The following is a 23,919-nucleotide window of genomic DNA, read 5'->3' as shown; positions in this document are numbered from 1 at the left end:
TCAATTCAATTAATTGCATTTTTTTTTTTTGAACTTTTGACTGAATCCAACCAAACTGCAAATTCCATTATAGCAGAGCTTGGCAGATACAATGTAAAAAATGGCTACAAATTTTAATTACCCAATCTGCTACATAAGACTCTAATTGCCAATTACATATCCGCCTACAAATGTGATGATTTAGTATGGCTGCTTCACAACAATTTTGCTGTCATGAAATAAATTTTAGATCGCCCTACTAAGTATCCTATATATGGTGCACATTATAGTTCAACAAGATAATCATAAAAAGAAGAAGAAGATAGATTCATCAGTCCATGCACGACGAAAACTAAATAAGAATTAGATGCAGATATTTTACTAAATCAATATATACATTTGAAGAACGTGGCATATTATAATTATATATAAAAAGAGGTAGAGAAAGGTGAGCATTAGTTGAAAGCGCATCGCCTGCCATAGTATAAAGACATCAAATGATTATTTGCAGAATTGGTTTGAAGTGAGTAATGGTGGAAGGTGGATTCAGATTCAAGGAATCTAGGCAACCACACACTGTCTCTTACTTGCTTCAATGTTTGTGTATGCACCAATCTCTGCCCCATGCATGATATCTCTACCTGCCATGCATCCACATTAAGTTGCAATTTGAAACTAAGAATAGAAGAAATTAAAAAGAAAATTTGACCTTTCAACATTATTTTCAAGTCGAAAATTAATAGTCACATGATTATGATTAACTAATCTTACTATTAACAATGATGAAAAAACAATAAGATAAATTGTAATAATATAGTTTTAATTTTTCTTAAATTATATGCATAAAATTATGTTACAGACAAGCATAAAAGTTGTATAATAAGTATAGATAAAAATAGTATAAATAATTAATATTATATGATAATTTAATTAATATGATTCCTTAAAATTAAAATAATATACAAAATAATATTTGTATCTAGAATATTAATATAAGTAAAAATGGTGGGCAGAAAGATAGAGAAAATACAAAAACATACATAATGCAATTGATAGAATAGATAGAGAAGGTATGGTGGTTGTAGGGAATATAGAAAAGGTAGAGGACAAACAAGCTTACATATAATTGCCCAAAAAAGAATATGGAATTTATTTAAAGGGTCAGTTTCAGCGGGAAATCTCATCATCTATCTATGTCATAGATTTAGCCTCCATTCATTTTGAATATATACATTACAATTTTTATTTTACCTTTCTAGAAGTTTCTATGCATTTTAATATACTGATTTGTCGTTTTCCTATTGAAAAGTTATAGAGATTATGTGATACTATGCTACAATTCAATTCAGTGAAAACATATAAATAATTATATATTGAAAAAATAAAATTTAGAAAATATTTTTTTACTATTATTAATAAAGGAAAAGAATATCTTATTAAAAGTAAATGACATATTTATCCTTGATAATTATATTATAATGAAATTTTGATTTTTATAAAGTGGCACCAAACTTAATTTGTCAGTATAGATATAGATAGATAAACATCAATATTTTATATATTCTTCATAAATGTATATATAATAAAACATTTATATGCAAAAATATAAAGTTGGTAAATAGAATTATAATATGGATTGTTATTATTTGATATATTTACAGTGATAAAATTTCACAAATAGATTTAAGAAACCGTCCACTACTCTTAATTGATATTTTAAAAGAGTTAATATTTGGTACTTTATTCTATAAAAATCTTAAAAAATTTATTATGTATATCTCTTTTTTAAATATTTATTTTTTAATATTTTATTATATTTTTATGAGACACTTGTCAACCTTTAACCTTAATTATGGAGTCCACTAACAGTGTACCAAAAGAAAATATTTGGCAAATTGGCTACATATTTTTTTCTATAAACAACCTTAAAAAGATTATTATATTTTTTAATATTTTACTATATCCTTATAAAATATTTGTCAATAATTTAGTACTACTTGTAGAGTCTAAAAATTTCATCGAACATTATACCAAATATTATTCTTTTAAAAATAAAAACTAAATAGGAAATGTTTGTAATGAATGTAAAGGAGGTGTGCATACTTCTATCACGCATGCAACAATGGATTTGAAACCGTCAATTCTCATCCCTAAAATCTCATCATCATTTCAACCCTCTCCTCGGACAATCCCTAAAAATCTCATCATTTTCTTGTGTGATGAGATCAAGTTTGGATTATTTGATGTGTTGTGTCAAATTAAAATCCTCAAAAAGTGGGGAGAGACCCATCCAAATCTTTTAGAGTTTTAATTAAGAAAGGAGTAGCTACTATCCTCCAACACCCAGCCACAATAAAAAGAGGTGGTGTCAGAAATGGAGAAGTGAGGCAATCGAATGGTCTATATTTATATCCCCCAAAAACCCTAACTCAATCAAACCCAAAGGGCAAAATGAGTGAATCTGCCACTGCCGGCTGCCATGTGATTTGCTATTATTACCATATTTACATTATTATCATCTGCTTAAAAAACATGACCCACGTAACGCTAGAAACACCTTGTCACTTCAACCAACACAACAATCAACTTTCATGCACTACATTGCATTTGCATGCCTATTTCCTTTGTTGTCGGAATAATAATAATAATAGAAATAAAATAAAATAACAAGGAGCGTATTAATTACCTCAGCTTCGTTGGAGAGACCAAGCTTTCTAACCAGGTACTTTTTAACCATGAAAATCGTCACGTTCTCGTCCCTTTTTTTGATGTTTTCATTTTATTTAAAACAACAAAACAAAACCCAAAAAGAAAAGCAACGTCAGCTTTTTCTCACTCATTTTGCTGAACACCATCATTAGCTAGTTGAAAGATAGGAAAAAGAGAAAAACACACACACACACACGACAGTGATACGATCAACTAGTCACTGCTAACGTGCACCCACTTACTTCACTCTAATGTATGCCTTTGGTATTTGAGGCAGTGCTTCCCCGTTCCTGCCATTTCATAATGTAAATACCAATTAGCAACTAAATAGTACATTAAAGGCAGATTTAAATGGTAATTGCGGATGTATTATTTACAACAAATATGCGAAAACCATTACATCAACCCTGATTTAAATTAATATACGTGCATTAATTTCTTTCTGTGGGATCATCATTATGGAGCAAGGATTTTTGTTCCTTTTATTTCCTTTCATGCCATTACTCAAATGATGTGTTCTTTACATCTATAAACTAACCCACTACCTAAAACAATAGAAAACCAAAAAAAAAAAAACAAAAATCCTTTTTTCAGGTTTTGCTAAATGAAGAAAATTAATGTATGTAGGAAATGGAAAATGGTAGTATAGTACTGTGTAGAAAGGGAAGAAACGGAAAAATCTGAGAAAATAGATAAAAGAGGTTAATGATGAATTCAGATGAAGAAAACGAAACGTCGATGAGGGAATATAAGCAAAAAAAAAAAAAATGGAGCATGTGAAAGAGAGAGCGTGCGATGTGTATTAATGATGGTCAGATTGAAAAAAAAATAGAGCTCACCGGTTGGTATATGAGTGAAGGGTAAACCACAAGCCAGAGTGGGGTCTGGTTCTTGGTATGTAATGATGGGAGTTATTGGGAACCGGCACTTGCCAGTCATTGAAGCAACCTGAATTCATGTGGCACGGCCACCACCATGCCATGTCATCGTAATCATCATCATCATCACCATAATCATCGCCTCCATCTTGATTTCGCCACACGGCCATCTGCCCATAATTGCCACCTTCATCATCATCTTCATGAGTCTCTGAATCTATTCCTAGACTTAAACCTAGCTCCAACCCTTTAGTACTATTACTACTACTACAACCAGGTGGCTTCTGCTTGGCTTTGAGATGTGAAGAAGCAGCGGCTGAAACTGGAAAAGGAACGGCAATGTTAGGGTTGGGTTGATGTTGCCCGTCATCTTGTTTCTTTGGTGCAATGCTAAACCCTAACCCTAACTCAAGCCATTCATTCTCTTCTGAAGATGGGCAGTTGTGAGTATCCTTACTGGTTCTCTCAGAATGCGAAAGATAGGCCATTTCCACCACCCACTTGTTGAGGATTTGTTTGGCAAATGTTAAAAATGAGGTAGTGTTGGTTTCACCCTTTTAGAAAACGGCAAACTTTGCCTGCAGCAGGTTCTAAGTTCTAACCACACTCAGCCCCCAAATATTCACCCTCAAAATCAACCCTCATTTCTCGTATATATTCATTCCAGTTATTTATTTATATTTAATAATTTCAGAAAAAAATTATTTATTTTATTATTAACATGATATGTTCCGAGATCAATAATAAAAATATAAACTAACAACACTTCAAATACAGTTCTTATATTATATTTAAGATTGTATACATCAATCAAAACTAACAGTAAAAACTCAAGTAGACATGTCATGGCCGGTGAGATTGGACGTGAGTCGAATTATTTCCAATCCTATTGGTTCGGTTAGTAAAGAATTTATATTATTTTGATTTTTTTTCAAATCTAATTAAATTAATTTTAAACATATTATTTAACTATGGATTGCATTATAATAAAATCAATTTACCATAGTTAAATAATATGTTTAACCATATTTTAACCATATGTTAAATTTAACATATTATTTAACCATATTTGCTCTTAAAATCAATTAGAATTGCATTTGGATTAGAATATTTAATTTCAAAATAAAAGAATAATGATAAATAAGAGAATATTAATACATCAATTTCATGTACTATCAATAAATAATAATATAATATATTATTATTAAATAAAATATAAAATAGTGAAAATTTTATAAATAAATAATAAAAATAAATATTAAACTTCAAAACCCTAAATCTCAATTATAAATCCAAAAGTTATTAATATATATTTTAATAATTATAATTAATTAATATTTATTATATTTAAATAAAAATATTAGCATTTATTTATAATTCTTTCATTTAATAATGAGGTGTGCATGCATCAATAATTTATATTTGTAATTACAAATATTTTGGCGAAGGATTTGGTGATTATATTGGGTTGGAACTATATTAAAGTAAAATGACATTAGATGTTGAAAAAGAATTACAAGATTTAAAATTGACTTAAAAGAGAGAGAAAGTGTAGCCGTCGGTCAAGAGGTCATGATGATATACAGTATATAGTTGGATCCCTTGTTGTTGATGTGTTGTCTTAAAACTCCACACGGGGAAGTTACCCTATTCTTAGGGCGAATAGATTGCTCTTTTGTGAGCCCTCCATGCATCTCATGGTTTCATATCTTTCTCATGTCTCTACAGATAAAAGAAGAAACTATGGGTAGGATTGTGATTTTGTTGTTGGTTTCTGGTTTCTACATGTATCAGCACGCAACTCAAGACAAAATAATTACTAGTGTGTGTTTAGTGTAGGTGAAGAAGAAGATTTTGGGCTAAGCGTGGCTTTGCTTCTTGCTTTAGCCTTTAGTACGAATTGTAGCCATTGCATCGACCCATACCACAACCGATCCTACTAAACTTTGTCTTCCCTATAAAATCGGTAGCCCAGAGGCTCACCACTCAATCACCAGGTTTGGACAGGATTTGCTTTTGCTTGCTCTACTTTCAACTTCTTTTTTCACAATTGTAAAGAGTGTGAAAGCAAGATACTAGCATGTTTAAATCACTATGCTTTCATTTGAGAAACTCAATTTCAGTTCAATCTTTTCTCAAATTATGGCTTCAGTAGTTATTTTAATTAGTCTTGAAAATTCTCCTTACTATAAACAATTGAGTCTGAAGTTGAAATTTAAATAAATTCATTTTTATAATAATAATGTTTTATATATATAAAGATCTTATTGTTTAGCTTGTTAAAATCTGAATCAACCGAAACAAAGAGAGTAAATAGAGCTGACAAGTGTTGGACAGTGCTACAGCGAATTGCCAAGTAAGGAAGCTCGAAGAGAACAAAACGCTAAGAAAAGGGGGTAATTGGCAGAAATATGAAAGCATGGGTCAAAGTGGGGGCATATTGGTGCAAATTCAAGGGCTGAGAGGGACCGCAACCATGTTATATATATATGGAGTGTTATGTTCAACCAAGGATGGCCAAACCCACTGCCACCAAACATCGTTCAGCGTGTAATCTTTTGAGTAAAAACCATATGCATACATCAAGTTCCAATATAAGTCCTCCAACATAATCATGGCAGCCGGACCTACTACACACCACCAATTATTTTTTTTATGAGCTGCAAAATATGATAAAAAAGGAAATACATTTTCAATGAATTTGGTTTCAAAATTTTATTTAAAATAAATTCATTAATCCAAGCTCCCCCTTACACCTAATATATCAAAGAAACCAACCCTACAAAGACGAGTTTGGAATTAGAAAGAATATGAATTAAGATTATAGTTTTTTAGTTTTTTATATAATGTTTAGGATTATTTATAAGTATTTTTAATCTTTAAATAAGATAAAACATGCTTAAACTCTTATTTTCTAGGCTGACAATAATGTCAATACTAGTAAAAAACAAAATAGGGTTTTATTGGCATTGTTAACATATTGATAAATTATATAACTTTATACCTAGAAGATAAAATGTAAGGGTTATTTGTGACAGAAACTCTTCCACAATTGTTATAAAACCTCTTGCTTTTTTTAAAAAATTTAATCCCTATAGTTTTATAATCATTTTAATTCAAAATAAGAAATACCTTGTATGAACTTTTCATTAGAAAAAATAAATACTTTGACCAAGAAGGAATTTCTTCTTTAATATTTAAAGTAAAAATATTATGTGTTTAATTATAATTTTATAGTTATTGTACATTCTCTATATTATGCGTTTAATTTTTTAAATAAATCTTTTATTTGTTAAATTTGTTAATGTGGCATTTTGAAATAAAAAATACTCACTTCATAGCTATGTAACTAAAAAAGAATGTAATAAACTTGAATTTAATAAAATAAGTTTAAAAGTGTTACAATTGGACTTGAATTTTAAAATCTGAAAAGTAGGACTAAATTCCTAAAAATAAAATTATAGCAACAAAGACTTTACCTAATAAAATGGAAAGATGGAAAATTGAAAGTGATAAAAAAATATGATGGAAAATACAATTTTATTTCCATAAGTGTACTTGGTAGGAAAGATGAAAAATGGAAAGAAAAATTAATTTTCTTTCTATCCTTTACTTGGTAGAAGTGAAAAATAAAAGAAAGTAAACTAAAACCATTCGGAAAATGTATAATTTTAAATTAACATACGCATCTCTCTCATGCTTTCCTCTCACCATCTCAACTTATAAAGATTGATTTTTACACGTTAGGTTGGAAAATTGTTATCTCTCTTCTTTTTTTCCTCTCACTTTTTTTCGTACTAAGCGCACTCAAAATTTATTTTCTTTTCACTTTTCTACTTCCTCCTCTCACCCCTCCACTTTTCTACCCAATCAAGCACACCCTAAGGCTTTGCCTGGTAGAGTGGAATTTTTTAAAAAAGATGAAAATTTGAAGGGATTAAAAACTAGAAAGATGGCAACTACAATTTTTCTTCTCATAAGTGTGTTTGGTAGAAAATATGAAAAAATAGAAAAAAATAATAATTTCTTTCCATCCATTACTTGGTAGAGTTGAAAATGAAAAGAAAGAAAATAAAACATTTTAAAAATGCATAATTTTGAACTAACATACACATCTCTCTCACTTTCTCTCCTCTCATCATTCCAATTTGAAAGGATTAGGTTTTTATGCATTAAGATAGAAAATGATCGTCTCTTTTTTTTTTCCTCTTAATTTTCTTCCCTACTAAACACACTCTAAATTTATTTTCTTTCCACTTTTCCATTCCCTCCTATCCATCCACTGTAACACCCTCAACCCCTCTTTGTCATCAGATTAGGGTCACGGGCATTACTAACCAATCAAAACATTTAATTTCATCGCAAGCAATAGTGCAAGCTAAAAATTAACATCACATGATACAGGAGCAATGTATGCTAATTTAATATTTACATAATCGTGTCTTATACAATTTAATAATGAATCATGCTATATCATACTAATTCAAAGTAAAAGTTACTCTTACAGTCCTTAGTACTAGTTTATGGGAGCCTAAAAATAGTCTAAAAACAGGCAGGGACTAATTTGAAATAATTCTAGAAGTTTAGGGTGAAATCTCAAATGCCTAGAAACAGGGGAAACACGGTTGTGTGGCCAGGCTGTGTGGAATGCCCCAGACCGTGTGACTTTCGAAGTTGGGACATATGGCCGTGTCTAAGCTCGTGTAACTCACTGACTTGGGTCACATGGCCGTGTGTCAAACCATATGGAAACTACACTTATACTGTTATTCTACACATTTAGGGCACAAGCTCGTGTGTGTTGCCCGTGCGTGACACACAGCCGTGTGACAGACCGTGTCCCAGGCTGTATGTACGTAAATGTACCTTAAAACTCAAGTTTACCAAATTGTGTTTACTTGGACACTAAGCAACCAATTCACCAGCCATTTAACCTATTTAAAACTCGATTAAACATGCCCAAAACAAGCCAAAACAACCATCCTAAGTGCCTAACCATTGTACCCTCAGTGGTACCATATTTTATATCTTCAAACATATCAACAACACATCAACCATTCAAGGCTTTCATTCATACCAAATTTGTCAATATTGAACTAACATTTAGCTACTTATGATATCAAGCTTTAAGCTACAAACACATATCAAAAACTTAGGCCAAGCTAACATACCAAATATAGCTTCAACCAGAATTATATATATATATATATACAAATGACCATTATCGAGCTAGAAAACCAAAATATCGACAAATTATAAACAACTTCAATAAAGGACCTCCTAGGTACATACCATTGTAAAATAGATCATCACCACACTTGAGTCCGGGATTTATTGTTGGACGTTGAATCTGCGGCAAACCGAAAAGTACCTAACCTGCGCACGGAAAACAAAACCGCACGCTGAGTAAAAACTCAGTGGTATTTCTATAATCGAACAATAAAACATATTATAAAGGTTATAATGCATTTTAACATGTCAATATATAATTCCTATTATATCATCTAATTATTCAATCTATTTACATATCTTAAACCGAGCTTATAAACTAATATCTATTATCTACCCTTGTTTCAATTTCATTATACTCAATTTCTCATTTCTACAATATAATTTCATCAACCAATCATTAAATCACATATGTAACAGCATAATTCATCATTAATTGAACTCAATTGCACAATTATAATAATATATCATATTCAAATCTATTCAATTTAGTCCTTATCACAATAAGTAATTCGAATTAGTTCAATTCAACTTGTTCTAATATTTCCAACTTACCGTATGTCATTACCATGCAGCACAATTTGTGAATGTAACAATTGAAAAGATCCGAGTTATAGAAATACAAATCGTTATCTCTAATCTATTAGTCGACAACCTTGCCTTTTCCCTTATTTTTTGAGGAATTTGAGTCGACGTTAGCTACGGAAATAAATAAACCATACATATAATTTATACACAAACAATTTCACATTTAATTGCTAATTTATAAAACTTTTACACTTTATTCAATTTAGTCCTAAAGCTTAGCCTAACTTAACTTCCACATTTAACCCTAAATTTTAATACAAATTTCACTCCAAGCTAAATTTAGCTCCCTATTTTCAATTTTATCCTTTAATTTTGAATTTTTTCACAATTTAGTCCCTATTACTCAAAATCAATAATTAATTCTACAATTTAGTCCTTTTCCACTTTTAACTTAAAAATCTATCAATTTAATCCCAAAAACTCTAATTAACCAACAATGGTAACATCTTCAATCTTGAACAATACTAAAATTTATGACATGGGTCAAGTAGCTCTAAGTACCGGGATTCCGAAAACCTAAGAAATACAAGAAAATGGACTAAATTAACTAACCAATTGGAGTTTGAACCCTCAAAATTTCTTAGGTCGTGTGTGCTCTTCTCCCCCTTAAGATTTCAAATTGTTTGCATGTAAAAGAGAATGAAATCTTCTCTTTCTTTCATTTTGTTATTATTATTATTATTATAACATGTATATATATACATTAAATTAACATAATATTATATATATATCACAAATGCCACATTATGACCGTCCACTTAGAAGAGCAATGGTATAATTGCTACTTTAGTTCCTTTAATTTATTTCAATCTATAATGCAACTTTTAACCCTTACGCGATTCAGTACTTGTACCTTAACAACTCCTAATTTAATGAAAATTACTTATCCAAAATTCAACTTGCCTCTAATATAAATATTTACGAGTCTGGTTTACAAAAATAAGGTCCCGATACCTAAATTTCCAAAATCACCGACTTTAGAACCGATACACTTGTATCTTGTCTAACTTTTCAAATAATTAAAATTATTAGGCCAAACCTCAATATAATACCATAACACCCTTGTAAATATTAATAAATAATATTCACAAATTCTGTCATTGGAAAATAGCATTCCAAAATCACCGTTTCCAACTCCACTGAATTTCGGGTCGTTACATCCACTTTTCTACCCAACTAAGCATACTCTAAATTCTAAATTTATAAAAAGTATAGGGGGTTATGTCATATTTTAACCTATTTCTATGCTTTTCTAATTTTTCTCCAAGAAAAATCGTTGTTGCTCACTATTTCAAGGGGCATAACAATTTCTTAAGCAGTTTTCGACCAAACACTTCCTCCAACCATTATATCAAATTGATATTTGCTCTCTTAATCTAAACCAGCATAGAAATACTGTAATTGAATAATTTTGTTGATTCCACCCCCTAATGCCTTTTGTACAATTATCTTGAATTTGTCCCATGCTTGACCAAGTGTTTCAAAGGGGCTTTGTTTGAATTGCAATAGTTCTGCATTTGTCTTTAACCTTACGGGCATGGGTATGATCCTCTGTAAGAACCATTTTACAAAATCTTCCTATGTTGTAATAGTTCCCAAAGGTAAAGCTTCTAACCGTTCTCAGATTTGGCCTCCCAGGGGAAAAGGGATCAATAGCAATTTGATTGCCTCTTCTGAAACTCTAGCATAGCTCACTGTGCTATATATTTCTTCAAACTATCTAAGAAAAGCCATCAGTTCCATGGTTGAGTCATCGTTAAACTATATATTAGTCGATAACCATGTTAATAAAGAGGGATTAATCTCAAATGGAATCGTGCTCATAACAGGTCGAGTAATGTTGGGTTTTAGCCAATTTGTGTCGAATATAGTTTTCCCCATCAGAGTTGTTATAATAGTCTAAATCTACTAACAACAAAATAAATAAAATAAAATAAAATTATTTATAAGTCCTAATGTTTCTACTTATCTTATTGATCGTAAAAATTTTATTTTCAAGATTTAATGTCGAAACCCTCCAGCAACGACACCAACAACTTGATCGCTAACATGTTATTGTTTATAGTTTAAATATAACACCAAAATTATAAGAATTAAGAACGACGATGTCCGCAAGTGCAAAGGTCAAATTGTAATATAGTTGTACAATGAAATATCGAAAATATTTTGAGGATCGTAACCGAGGGAGTATGTAATAAAAAATGAAAACGCTTTTTACAATAATAAGTCTAAGTAGTAATAGTTAATTCCTATATTACGATAAATCAGAAAATAAGTTGAAGAAATAAAAATAAATAACTAAAAGAAGTAAATAACAGAAAATAAACAAACAAAATAAATCAATAAACCAGTCAAGAAGATTAACTCGCTTCAAGGTTTGTAACTAACTTCGGATTAGAGTTTTAGGATGGATTAGTAACCAATTAACTAATTATTACCTCCCAATCTCTAATTAATTAATCGATTGGTTGATACTCGCTTATCTATTGACCTCACTTTCTCAACCAGGATAAATTACGATTTACTCGGTTCAACTTATCTCCCAACCTCATCTAGCCTATGATAACATTTTAGGGTTGTCAAACCTAATAGTTTAAAAACACATAATTCATACCAACTAACCCCTCTTGAGAAACCCTAAATACTCTATTAATCACATCATCATCCACTAGTTAATTTTCTCTAAGGGATTTAGCCACTCATGTTATTCACGATCTCTCTCTCACTTGAAAAACCATGTAAAGAACATGATCAATTCGGAGAAGAAAAGAGAATTGAATAATCGTAGATTAAATATCGAACGGGGAATGGAGTAACAAATCTCTCGATTGGAATAAAGAAATAAAATGAATGCAAAGGAAAATATAAACTTAATAATTTAATTAACTAAACAAGCTCTTGGATCAAAACTGATTCAAGAAGGAAAAATACAAAAGTTATGAAAAGCCAAAAAGAAAATATATTAAAACTACTTCTTAACTACGAGGGATTTAAAGGCGACTAAGACGACTTAGTTACATAAATCCCATAATGTCTTATTTATAGAGGTGTTGGCAACCCAAATTATTTCTTTGGCATGCCCTAGGTCTTCAAATAAGTTTGATTGTGCGGACGAAAATAACCCTGATAAGCTTGGGCAGCACATCGGCCTTGTGTTGTGCCACACCCCTTACGTGGCGCGACACAACATGAAACTTCAGCCTAATGTTGTTCTTTTGGTGCTTTGACGCCAAAAAGCTTGTGCATCACTTGGTCTTTGCTTCCACGTCAATTGAGTCTTTATATCTTCATCTTACACGCTCAATTGAACCAAACAGCACAACCTAAGGCCCATGCCAGCCTATTGGTTCACAACACTTACAAAATGTGTTAAAAATACTTATTTCTATTAACTTTTTATCTTAAGGTCTAATTGCTGAAAACGTAAATTAAAATCCTTAATTGCTTAAAAACAAACTTCTTAAGTGCGAAATTGACCCGAATTGGCTACTACATTTGACAGCAGGTCAATAGTCCTAAAGAAGCCAACTTTATAACTTCTCCTAACTAAGGGGGAATTGTTATACCCCTATGTCAAAATATCTTTTTTGCCCTAGGAATTAAGGGAACATTGTCACAACACTCTCAAGGATAACCATCACTATAACACCCCTTACCCGTATTCGATGCCGAAATAGGGTATGAGGCATTACTAAAACACATACACTTGTATACGTATTAAACCGAGTTACAAAATTTCATCTGAATTAAAACTTTTTATATTATTAACGTGCTTTTATAATTCTTTACAACCTATCCTCGAAATATTGTATTCATAATAAATAGAGCCTATAAGACTCGATACAAACTCATTCATATACTCAATTTATCCATTAAATTATTTCAACCTTGAATAATCCACATTATACCAAAATCAACACTAATAACAATCATAAATCTCTTCATATTAATTTCACATATTACTACATTACATATCTCAAGCATATGCCAAAATTTTGTATATGCAACCATCAACAAACTCATTTCTCCTTTAGTCGACTAGTAAATTAGCCTTAAAATTCATATCAACCATTAAATCTCACAATTTTATAACATCTCATAACCAAATGATTCTAATAACAAGACACTTTATAATCATCCTTATGACTACAGATATTTCACAAAGCATGATTATCATCCAGCATTATCTATGTACCAAAATGACTAATTCACAAGCAATAACAATTCAATGTTTTATTTCAATTCCAATCAATTCATAACTCTTCGTGTTCACAATTCAAATTAATTTCTCAATCCAATTTGCATTTCAATACCACAATAATTCTTTTAATTCAAATCATATCAATAATAATTCCCATTCAACTCACAAACAATTCAATATTGATATTTATTTTATTTTTATCACTAACATATTATTCAAAATTTCAACAATTGCTATTAATAAATTCAATACCGATACGAATTTACTATTGAATTCGGCGTCTATCAATTATAAACGAGCATATAGCCAATTATACACAAATCATTCATATATTTTATTTTCTTTCCTCCTCCTCCTCTCCATTCCACATCCTTAGTGTACATAACACTATCAAAAATAACATTCTCTATAGTTTCACTATCCATTCAACTTCAAATAATCTGTCTAGTCGGGTTACAGTCACTAAATTATTTGTATCTGGAGCTACAGAGCTCCAAATTAAGTTATGTTAATTTCCTAGGAACTAGACTCACATATATTCTTACCATAAAATTTTTGGAATTTTTGGCTTGGCCAATTAGTACAGTTTATTCATTAAAGTCACCCCTGTTTCACTGGTCAACATCTCTGACCTCTCTTCACTAAAAATGAATTATCTCATTGTACAGAATTCAGATGATATTTCTGTTTATTTCTTTTGAAAATAGACTCATTAAGGATTCTAAGCATATAAATTATAACTCATAATTATTTTTTTACAATTTTTACTTATTTTCCAAAGTCAGAACAGGGAATTCCGAAATCAATCCGACCCTGCCTCACTAAAATTCAAATATCTCAAAATTTATACCTCTTTTTTTTGCTCTGTTTCTTTTATGTAAAAATAGACTCATTAAGCTTTCATTTCATGCTTATTCACTCTCTAATTCAATTTCCACCATTTTTGGTGATTTTTAAAATTTACACAACTGCTGTTGTCTAAACTGTTTTGTTGTAAAATGTATTATTTCATAATTTCACTTTTTCACTATCTCAATTCCGTTTAATTAATCACATCTCATTCCAATAGTTCATTTCAATTCATATACAATCCATTCAATTTATCACTATATTCAAAGCAATCCAATTTCTCATTTCCAATTTCAAGTCAATATTCAATTCAAATCTACATATATATATTCATCATTCAATTACACTTAGTCAATTTTCCCGATGAAATTATCGGAATAAAAACAGATTTCTCGGTGGCCTACACACAGTCTGTACCACCTTTGTGTAATAACAGACTCTCAGTGGCCTGCACATAGTCCGTGCCACCCTTGTATCTTAACAGAATATTGGTGACCTGCTCACAGTCCGTGCCACATATGCGACCTATCCGTCTGGTACACGTAGTGGCCTGCACTTAGTCCGTACCACACGTGACCTAATTACCATCATTCATATCTTTTCTATTCCGAGGTTCAATCGGGAAATTTTTACTTTTCAATATTTTACCAGCTCTTCTCTAACCAATCTTAATTCATAATTTGCATCAAATATTTGTTCCACGTATAGTACATTTCTTAAATAAAATAATCAAATGCTTAAGCATTAATAAAACAATAAATTATCTACATACAAACTTACTATCATATTTTCAAGGTCAATTTCTCGCCTTTCACCGCTTTTAACAACACATTTAACCTATTTAGAACTCATATTAATCAATTTGATCCAAAAATCATACTTAAAAAATTACATTTTTGCCCCAAAATTTTGCAAAATTACAATTTTGACCCTAGGCTCGGAAATTAAACTTTATTCCTTTTTCTTATGTTTTATAACATGCTGAACATTTTTCCCTTCTATAGCAACATCAAATTCTTGCTCTAACATGCACTTATGAACAATAATATTTTTTACCAATTATGTCGTTTCACTTGTTTTCACTAAAAATCGCTTAGCAAAAATTGTTTAACACAATTTCAAGCTTCATATTCTACCATAAATCATCAAAATAAACACATTTCACCTATGAGTATTTTTCCACATATAAACCTTAGGTTAAATTATTACTAGAATAAGCTAAATTAAGCTATCAGGACTTCAAAAACGTAAATAACATTAAAAACGGGGCTTGGAATCACTTATTATGGAGCTTGGAAGCTTGAAAACCCTAACCATGGTTTCCCCCTTGCTATTTTCATTCATCATGGAGAAGATGGATAAATTTTTGGCTATTTTGGCCTTTTTAATTCTTTTAATTACTAAATGACCAAAATGCCCCCAACTTAAAAATATCCTATTTCACTTATCTCTTGTCCATTTTTGTCCAAAAAGTTAAAAAATGATCTAATTACCATTTAAGGACCTCCAATTTAAAATTTCATAACAATTGGACACTTCTAACATGTAGAACTCAACTTTTTCACTTTTTACAATTTAGTCTTTTTGGCTAAATTGAGTGCCCAAACATCAAAATTTTTGAACGAAATTTTAAAAAAATCATTCCGTGAAATTGTAGACCATAAAAATATAATAAAAATAAATTTTTCCTTGTCGAATTTGTGGTCCCGAAACCACTGCTCCGACTTGGCCTAAAATCGGGTTGTTACAACTCTCCCCTTTAGGGATTTTCGTCCCCGAAAATCTTACCAAAAGAAATTATTTTCAACTCTCATGAAACGCTTTCACTAACTTTCCATAATCACTAATCAATTTAACTTCATAAAAAAAATTTCTGCATAAACCCCAAATTCTTCGGTACACGAATTCCATTTCGGAATAAGAATAACATAAATCAGGTCTCACCTAAAGTTTAGAATCAAAAGTCGATCCTCATTGTACTTATTTAGCTTATCACTTATTAACACATTTATGAGTTTCTCAAACTTGCAAAGGAAACATCACTTTAGTTTTTATTTATCTATAATTAGACCATTATAAAATAAAATCAATCGAATAACTAATCTGCACAAAATAAACGAGGATTTTCCATACAAGCATTTTTAATTACACTTGCCTTCCCACAGGTCAATCAATAATTATTCACAATATTTCAATAGCTCAAGTCATCAACACTGTCTTAAACTCAGATCTTTCTGTACCATTATATACATTAAACTTTGAAGTCAGACAATATATGGCAATTCTCGTCAAACAAACAATGTCATGAAATTCTCATTACAGACATAATAGTGACCGTCTTTAAGTCACTAGTCGAACAGTTCTTTTTAATATGACATTAACCGTCTGGAAACATGAACCATCACTTTATATTCTAGCAATAAAACTCATTCTAGTCCGTTCATTAGTACATCACTGAAAAATTATAATTTCATTACTCAATTCCAATTGAACTCAAAACCAGAGCTTCGGTTAATGTTACCTTCATTTGCTTTATCTTTTGCTAGCATGCCCAGATTATTCAAAATTTAAAATTGGGTTAACTTTGTTAACAGAACAGCTTTAATTCAGAATAACATCACCCGTTTAAAACAAATATAATAAGTATTTTTCTATATCATGCTTTCAAGAATATCAATTCTTCATTCAAACTACCTGTCTATGCACTCGTGAATGCACGAAATTCATTCTCTTAGCTGAGAACATGCTTAAATACATATAACTTATAGGGAAATAAGAATGAATATCTGAATAATTTCTTAGAGATACCTTGAAGAGAACGATACTTATCAGCTCTGGAATTTCATCATAGCATACATAATACACTTTTTAAATAGCCATATAAAACAGAACAATAACTGGTCATAAACCAACCAGACCAACAGGGCTTTCGTCTGTCATCACGAACCTCACATTATTCCATTCATTAACAAAAATCGATTTGGGAGAAATTTTCAGCAAACATATTTTTAGGCTTCATACTTATTTGAGTCGATTAGCCGAAATTAACCTCTTCCTTAACCATGACATTGCATAATCTATATAATCTTTAAAACATTCAAATATTTCTTCCAAAACTATTTTCACTTTCCAAACTATTCTTACCTCTGTATGCATTATTAATTATTTCACCACTGAACTCTTTAGTTTACACTTTTGAACTTATTCAACATAATTCTCGTCAAATTTTGTCATAAAGCAACACTAGTAAGGGGGTGAGATCGTAAAGCCTCTAACTTGGCTCTCATAAATACACATATGTAACTTAACGTTCATTTTCAACATAATATCATCACAAGCATATAATTCATTCCAAACAAATTAACACATCTATTTATTATAAATATTTTCTGTCACCCACAATTTCACAGAATGAATCTACTTATTCGTGCTCAATATTAATATCTAATTAAATTTCAACACTTGGTTTCCATTTTACTTACCGACGTTTGTCAAATTAGGGAACGTCTTACGGAATTGAGTACTTCGTTTTCACATTGTCAAAGTATAACTTGGTCTTGCACATCGTCACATCACATATCACACATCGAAGCCATAGCCCAGCTATGGTCTTACACGGAAACACATAATCACATTTCCATATATTGCCATGGTCAAACCATGGTCTTTTCTGTCAATTCATCATATATCATAGAACGAAAGTACTCACTCCTGCGTTCTACTCAATTTGATCTTTCAATTAAATTTTCATACTATTGTAATATTCATGGTTCAATAGTAAAGACATAAAACAAAACATCATATTATCTCTAATTTAACAATTTAACATAAGATTCTACCATATGAACGCATCGATTTCACTTATTCAAACAAATGTACATAAACGCACATTCATTCTATTTAAATAAATTCGCATACCATATTCACTTAATTTATTATATTGAACACATAGCATCATATGATCACCAACATACTTGGATGAGCTTATCACAACGTAAAGTTTTTTTTTCATCTTATGATCATCTCTTTTCATACATGATTACATGCATATTACGAATTTCTATTCTTACCTTTTCAAATTCCAACATAACGTAAGCATATTTCATTTATCTCAATATCATTTCAGCATTATCGAAAATTGCTTGATGGAAAATCATCTGTCTTAACAAAATAATTTCGTTAGAACCCAGAGATATATCACACTATCACGAGTACCAACATGGCATGTATAGCTAAACTCACATATGCTACGTTTGGTCCGAGAACCGACTAAATCATAGCTCTAATACCACTAAATGTAACACCCCTTACCCGTATTCGATGCCTCATACCCTATTTCGGCATCGAATACGGGTAAGGGGCGTTACAATCACATTAAGTTCAATATCATTTAATGATCCCAACTTTCAGTAATTCACTAACTCGCAACAATGTTACATTCGGCCTACACCATAAACTGAACCTAAAATTGGACTCTACTAGGAGGTCATAATGAGATAAGTAATCACTCCAAACTTTTATTCGTCTAGAAATATCCCCTCCTCCAAGAAGAATAGGAAAAGCAAAGAGAAAAATTCCAAAACTCTATTCTAGCATCTCCCCAACATTCTCTAACTATCAAATCAAGCAGCTCTTAAAACTTTACGTAGAGTGAACTGCCCTCAATGTAGTGACTCTTTACATCCCATATGATGTAAATCACCCTCATTGTATCGTTGAAGATACTATAAACAGTTTCTAATTTAGCTAACCATATAAACTATTTTTTTCTGTTTACTGCTTTTACTTTTATATTCGGCAATAGTATTTGAATGTATGGTCCCTAATAAATAAAACAAGTATATTGCTCAATTTCAATATAATTATAGCTTTTCACTGTTTTATTCTCGACTTCTCACATTTAAATATTAAAAAAATTCAAAAGATACATAGCTCAAGTTTAGTAATCTCATTTGAAGTTAAATAACTTCATGGAAAATTATACAAAAAAATATGACCTTTGGATAGTTTTAGTGGAAACAATATACGGGTAATTTACAAAAAAAAATGATTATATGCTTGAAAGTGAGATAAAAATAAAAGGTGGGGAAGTGGCCAGGAATGATATCTTTCAGAAAAAAAGAAGCAAACATGCACGGCTCCGCTCAAATGGGCTAAGGAAGGCAACAAGAACACAATTTTTTTTTTATCTTATGGCAGCTCAGTGTCAGTAACGGCAACAAAGCCCTAGAGATTTAAAATTCTCTAAGAAGCATTTGAGTGTATGTTGAAGGAAAATGTGATGAAATTCTTCCATGATTTTCATTCCCAAAGGAGTATAAGAAAAAATTTATCACTTTAATCCCAATGTGTGAATCACCCTCTACCATTACAGCATGTTTGGTTGGGTGTATTGGATTAGCCAATACACCCCTAATCCGTGGGCCCCACTAATCCCCACTTAATCCCGTGTTTGGCTTGATGTATTGCCTATTACAGGCTTATTACAACACGAATGTATTCCTCATTTTCTCTGCTTCAACAACGATTAGCCAATCCGTTTCAAAAGTAAGGATTAGCTAATCGCTTCGCTTTACCTCCCCACCAAAATCTGCCGCTCCACCCCACCCTCTCTCTCCCAACATCAACAAAGTAGCTTTTCTTGAACCAAATCTCCACCGTCTCGCTTTGGGAAGCGAGAAAGTGCGAGAAAAATGAGCGACCGGGAAGAAAGTCGTCGATGTCGCGTTCAAAGCATCAAAGAACATTGATTGGGAAGGATGGCTAAGCTTTTGGTCTCCGATGAGGCTCGCAAAGAGTTCGCTACTCTTCGTCGCACTTTTGATGAAGTTAACTCTACTTTACAAACCAAATTCAGCCAGTCTCTTTTCTTCTCTCTAATCCCTAGCTCCTTTTTATTCTCTCTATAAATCAATTGGGATGTTTTGGGTTGTCTCCTACACGATGGCGCAACCAAATTTGTGAAACGGTCATGAATTGGTTATCTTCCGTGGAGTTACGAGTTGTTACCAAGCAAATGTATAGCCCAATGAGAGATTCATGGTGATGCGGAAGTTAGTCCATTGCCTATTTCATCGTTATCCGCTTTTCAATGAATCTTTATTTGAAGTTGGTCTTTCAAATGGAAGAATCTTTATTTGTCAAGGTGTATTATCCTGAATAGAGTAATGTAATCTAATTTATAAATTGATCACTATTTTCTTGTAGGCTTAATTAATTTTATTTGGTCTTTGACAATTGGATCACTACCGATTTTCAAACTGTTTCTAATGCTTGGTATTGATTCGTTTGACGCAGTTGTTCCTAGTATTGCTATGTTTGAAACATACACCGATTGTTGCTCATTGCACCTCATTCGTTATTTTGTTCGCACTTCATTGTAACTTGCTTCCTTCTAATGTTATTATTTCTTATCTTTTAGAAGATTTCTTAGTAAAGGATTAGTGTCATGCGCTTTCGAGATTTGTGGTATAAATTTTGTCCATTGGAAAAGTTATTCCATCTCATTTTTAATGGAAGTCTTAAGAAGTAATTGCCACTTTCAATATACTTGTAACCTCATTCTTGCTCTCGGTGAAAGTAAGTCAATCATCCTACTAATTTGGAAAACAAATTTTGACTTATAATGACTTTATCTGTCAATATAATATTTGTTTTTCGATTTCTTGACATCTGCTCAAGATCATGCTACTTTTCATCCAAACCAACTAACTGACTAAATGTAACAATTCACCCTTTATTAAATCATTTAATTTAGAAAATTGCACTTTGGAAATTTCTTTCCAAACCCATTGTAACCATCCATTGGCAACTTATATAAGAGCCAATGATGATTTATGATCAATAGATGACTCCATGTAGTGGGAGAAGGCTTAGTTGTTGTCCGACTACCGATTTTTCAATTTAGACCAAAGCTAAAGTCCGATTTCCTTATTCTCTTTATGGATTTACAAAAATATATTGTCACTTGCTAATAGAATAATAGGATTTCTTTAAAATGCCTTCTTTGCAAGATTTGGCACAAAGGAATGCTTCTTTATTGAGCAAGCTCATGGTGACACTTCCGGTGCTTGAAATTGTCAACTATCGCCCGCTTCCACCGCATGGTGATCTTCGCATGGTTCATTCAGCCAAGATACTCCTCTCCCTTCTCTGGTCATAGCATGTGATAGTATTTAGAATGGAATTTGCGCTTCAGATTGAGCTTCGATTCTCGAGGATTTCGTGCCTTTGCTTTATATTGCTATTGCTTTATATTTCTCTGATCGCTTTTTACGGAAATATCAATGCCCGACCTATATCTCGACCATAGATATCGGATATGACCCTTCAAGGACCCTACAAATTCTTGGAAAAAGTTGAACATACCCATTTTGGACATTTAGCCCGATCCGACACTTGCACTCGAGTTTATGTAATACGCTTATCAATCATTTTCCACTCCAGATCTCCTTGATCTTTCCTAGATCAGTTCCATGCCCCATACTTCACCGAAAGTTAAATGGAAATCAATTGCCAATGAGGACATTGTTTAAATTGGTCGCTATTTTGTTTGCAAATACAATTTTATTTATGTGCAATTCACTTGTTGAATGCTATTAGCATTTAACAATTTCGATTAATGCCGTAGATGTTTCATTTCAATAATGCTATTATGTGATCGATTCTTCCGACACCAAAACTTGAGATACTCCTATACTTATGTTCAAAGTAGAATGAAGAAAATATAGACATCTAGCTACTCAATTCTCACTTGTCCGCAATTTCTAGCAATAAGTAATCATATTTATCATGCTTGTTATAAGGTTTGGATGGAGTTTTGAGGATTCACCGTTACAAATGTTATATACTCTTCCATTGCGGTGTAGAGATCCCCAAGTTTGTTGACACCGTCACTCCTCAATACAAACCAAAATTTGATGAATTGGTGAGAATCAACAGGATAATTGACTCTCTTTACCCTGTCTCCAAGTTTTTCCTCGAATGATGTGCTATTTATTTGTGGTTATAGCTTGTAGAATTGAAAGAGGCGGAGGAGAAATCCTTGAAAGAGTCTCGAGCGATTGGAGAAAGAAATTGCCGAGGTTCAAGAACTTAAGGTAATAAATAAAACAATGCCGGAATGTGTGTTGTTGTGTTCCAAATCACAATTGCTGAATTTTTATCTTTTTTATGAACAAAGAAAAGATCAAGACCATGACCGCAGACGAGTACTTTGAGAAACATCCAGAGCTTAAAAGAAATTCGATGATGAGATCCGAATGACTACTGGGGCTATTGACATTTTGTGAATTTAATGGCCAAGCTTTTGGTCTCGACTAGAATTTCGAACTGCTTCGTTGTTTTAACCCTTTTTCTCTTGTGCGGTGATCCGGTTGGAAAGATTAGGTCAGTAATGATAAGAAAATAATTGTGTGAGAAAAATTTATCCAATCATTTGAGAAACAAGGTGGATCTTGTAAGACATGCATTCTATTTAGCAGCATCCGCAATCATACTTTCATGGCAAAATTTTTACCGCCCCTCTTCATTCCATTCTGCTTTTATGTTTATTATTTGAATATTATCTAGATACAATTGAATTTGGACACCTATTTATCTTGATCCATTCTATATGTATTTTTTAATAAGTGGTTATTTATATTATTAGTATTTTGAAATTTTAAATTTTATAAATTAATATAAAAAGGTTTTTACATCAAGAATGAATTTATTGATTCAAGTGCATCTAGACAATCATTTATCCAAATTCATCGGACGTGCTTTTTAGTTCTTTTAATATTAATTATTTTAAATTGTATAAATTCATATAAGAAAATTTATTATCAAGAATTTTATGAAATTATATATTATTATTAAATTATATGTAATAATAATTATTTTAAATTATACAAATTCATATAAGATAATTTATTAGTTATAATTATTTTAAATTTTATTAAATCATATATTTTAATTAAAATATATTTAATATTAATTATTTCAAATTATCTTTTATGGTATCATATATTATGATTTGAGTAAATTCATACAAGAATATTAATTATTAAGAATTTTATTAAATTATATATTTTAATTATAATATATTTAATAATAATTATGTTTAAATATGATTAAAATATTTATTATTGATAATAATAATCTTATTAAAATTTAAATAACAATAACAATAATCATTTACCAAAACAAATTTATGCTAAGGGTATTCTAGTCATTTTAGTTTTTTCCACTATGCTATTACACCTCTATTCCATTCAACCAAACACAAGATTACTATTACGCTTCTATTCCATTACATTCAACCAAACAGTTGATTTGCTATTACACCTCTAATCCAATACACCTCTAATCCAATACACTTCTAATCCAATACACCTCTAATCCAATACAGCGAACCAAACGCACCCTAGCCTCTTTAAGCTAATTAGTTTGATACGTTGATAGAAACCAGTTCAGTTTTATTACAGGACGTCAAACCATCGACTT

The 23,919-nt window shown here is 31.2% G+C and overlaps 2 protein-coding genes across 3 annotated transcripts; one reads left to right on the top strand and one right to left on the bottom strand.

Annotated features, from left to right (window-relative positions):
• Positions 1–347: 347 nt before the first annotated feature.
• On the bottom strand, positions 348–4,215 carry LOC105775033 (uncharacterized). Of its 2 annotated transcripts, XM_012597579.2 has the most exons (5): positions 3,528–4,215; positions 2,931–2,978; positions 2,666–2,738; positions 567–620; positions 348–453 (listed from the first exon to the last, which is right to left on the bottom strand). In XM_012597579.2, the coding sequence occupies exons 1-5, from the start codon at positions 4,052–4,054 to the stop codon at positions 361–363; spliced, it is 795 nt and encodes a 264-aa protein (XP_012453033.1). In that variant the 5' UTR covers positions 4,055–4,215; the 3' UTR covers positions 348–360. The 2 variants fall into 2 exon arrangements, with proteins under 2 accessions (XP_012453033.1, XP_012453032.1); XM_012597578.2 differs by having other exon boundaries at positions 348–620; positions 3,528–4,212.
• Positions 4,216–21,430: 17,215 nt separating this feature from the next.
• Positions 21,431–22,714, top strand: LOC105777750 (ATP synthase subunit d, mitochondrial). Its single transcript, XM_052622384.1, is given in 7 exon segments — positions 21,431–21,539; positions 22,239–22,360; positions 22,445–22,489; positions 22,491–22,532; positions 22,621–22,666; positions 22,669–22,689; positions 22,692–22,714. Coding segments are annotated over 7 exon segments (408 nt in total).
• Positions 22,715–23,919: the final 1,205 nt, after the last annotated feature.

The sequence above is a fragment of the Gossypium raimondii genome, chromosome 10, assembly GCF_025698545.1.
Source record: "Gossypium raimondii isolate GPD5lz chromosome 10, ASM2569854v1, whole genome shotgun sequence".
Classification (NCBI taxonomy): Eukaryota; Viridiplantae; Streptophyta; class Magnoliopsida; order Malvales; family Malvaceae; genus Gossypium; species Gossypium raimondii.
This window is presented reverse-complemented; position numbering and strand designations above follow the sequence as displayed.

What these genes read in the sequence shown, in the direction of transcription:
- LOC105775033 (XM_012597578.2), bottom strand. Translation starts at nt 4,054, where the DNA reads ATGGCCTATCTTTCGCATTCTGAGAGAACCAGTAAGGATACTCACAAC. An exon ending in AAGGCATACATTAGAGTGAA is followed by an intron (nt 2,739 to 2,930) that starts GTAAGTGGGTGC and finishes CATCAAAAAAAG; the next exon opens with GGACGAGAACGTGACGATTT. An exon ending in GTCTCTCCAACGAAGCTGAG is followed by an intron (nt 621 to 2,665) that starts GTAATTAATACG and finishes GATGCATGGCAG; the next exon opens with GTAGAGATATCATGCATGGG.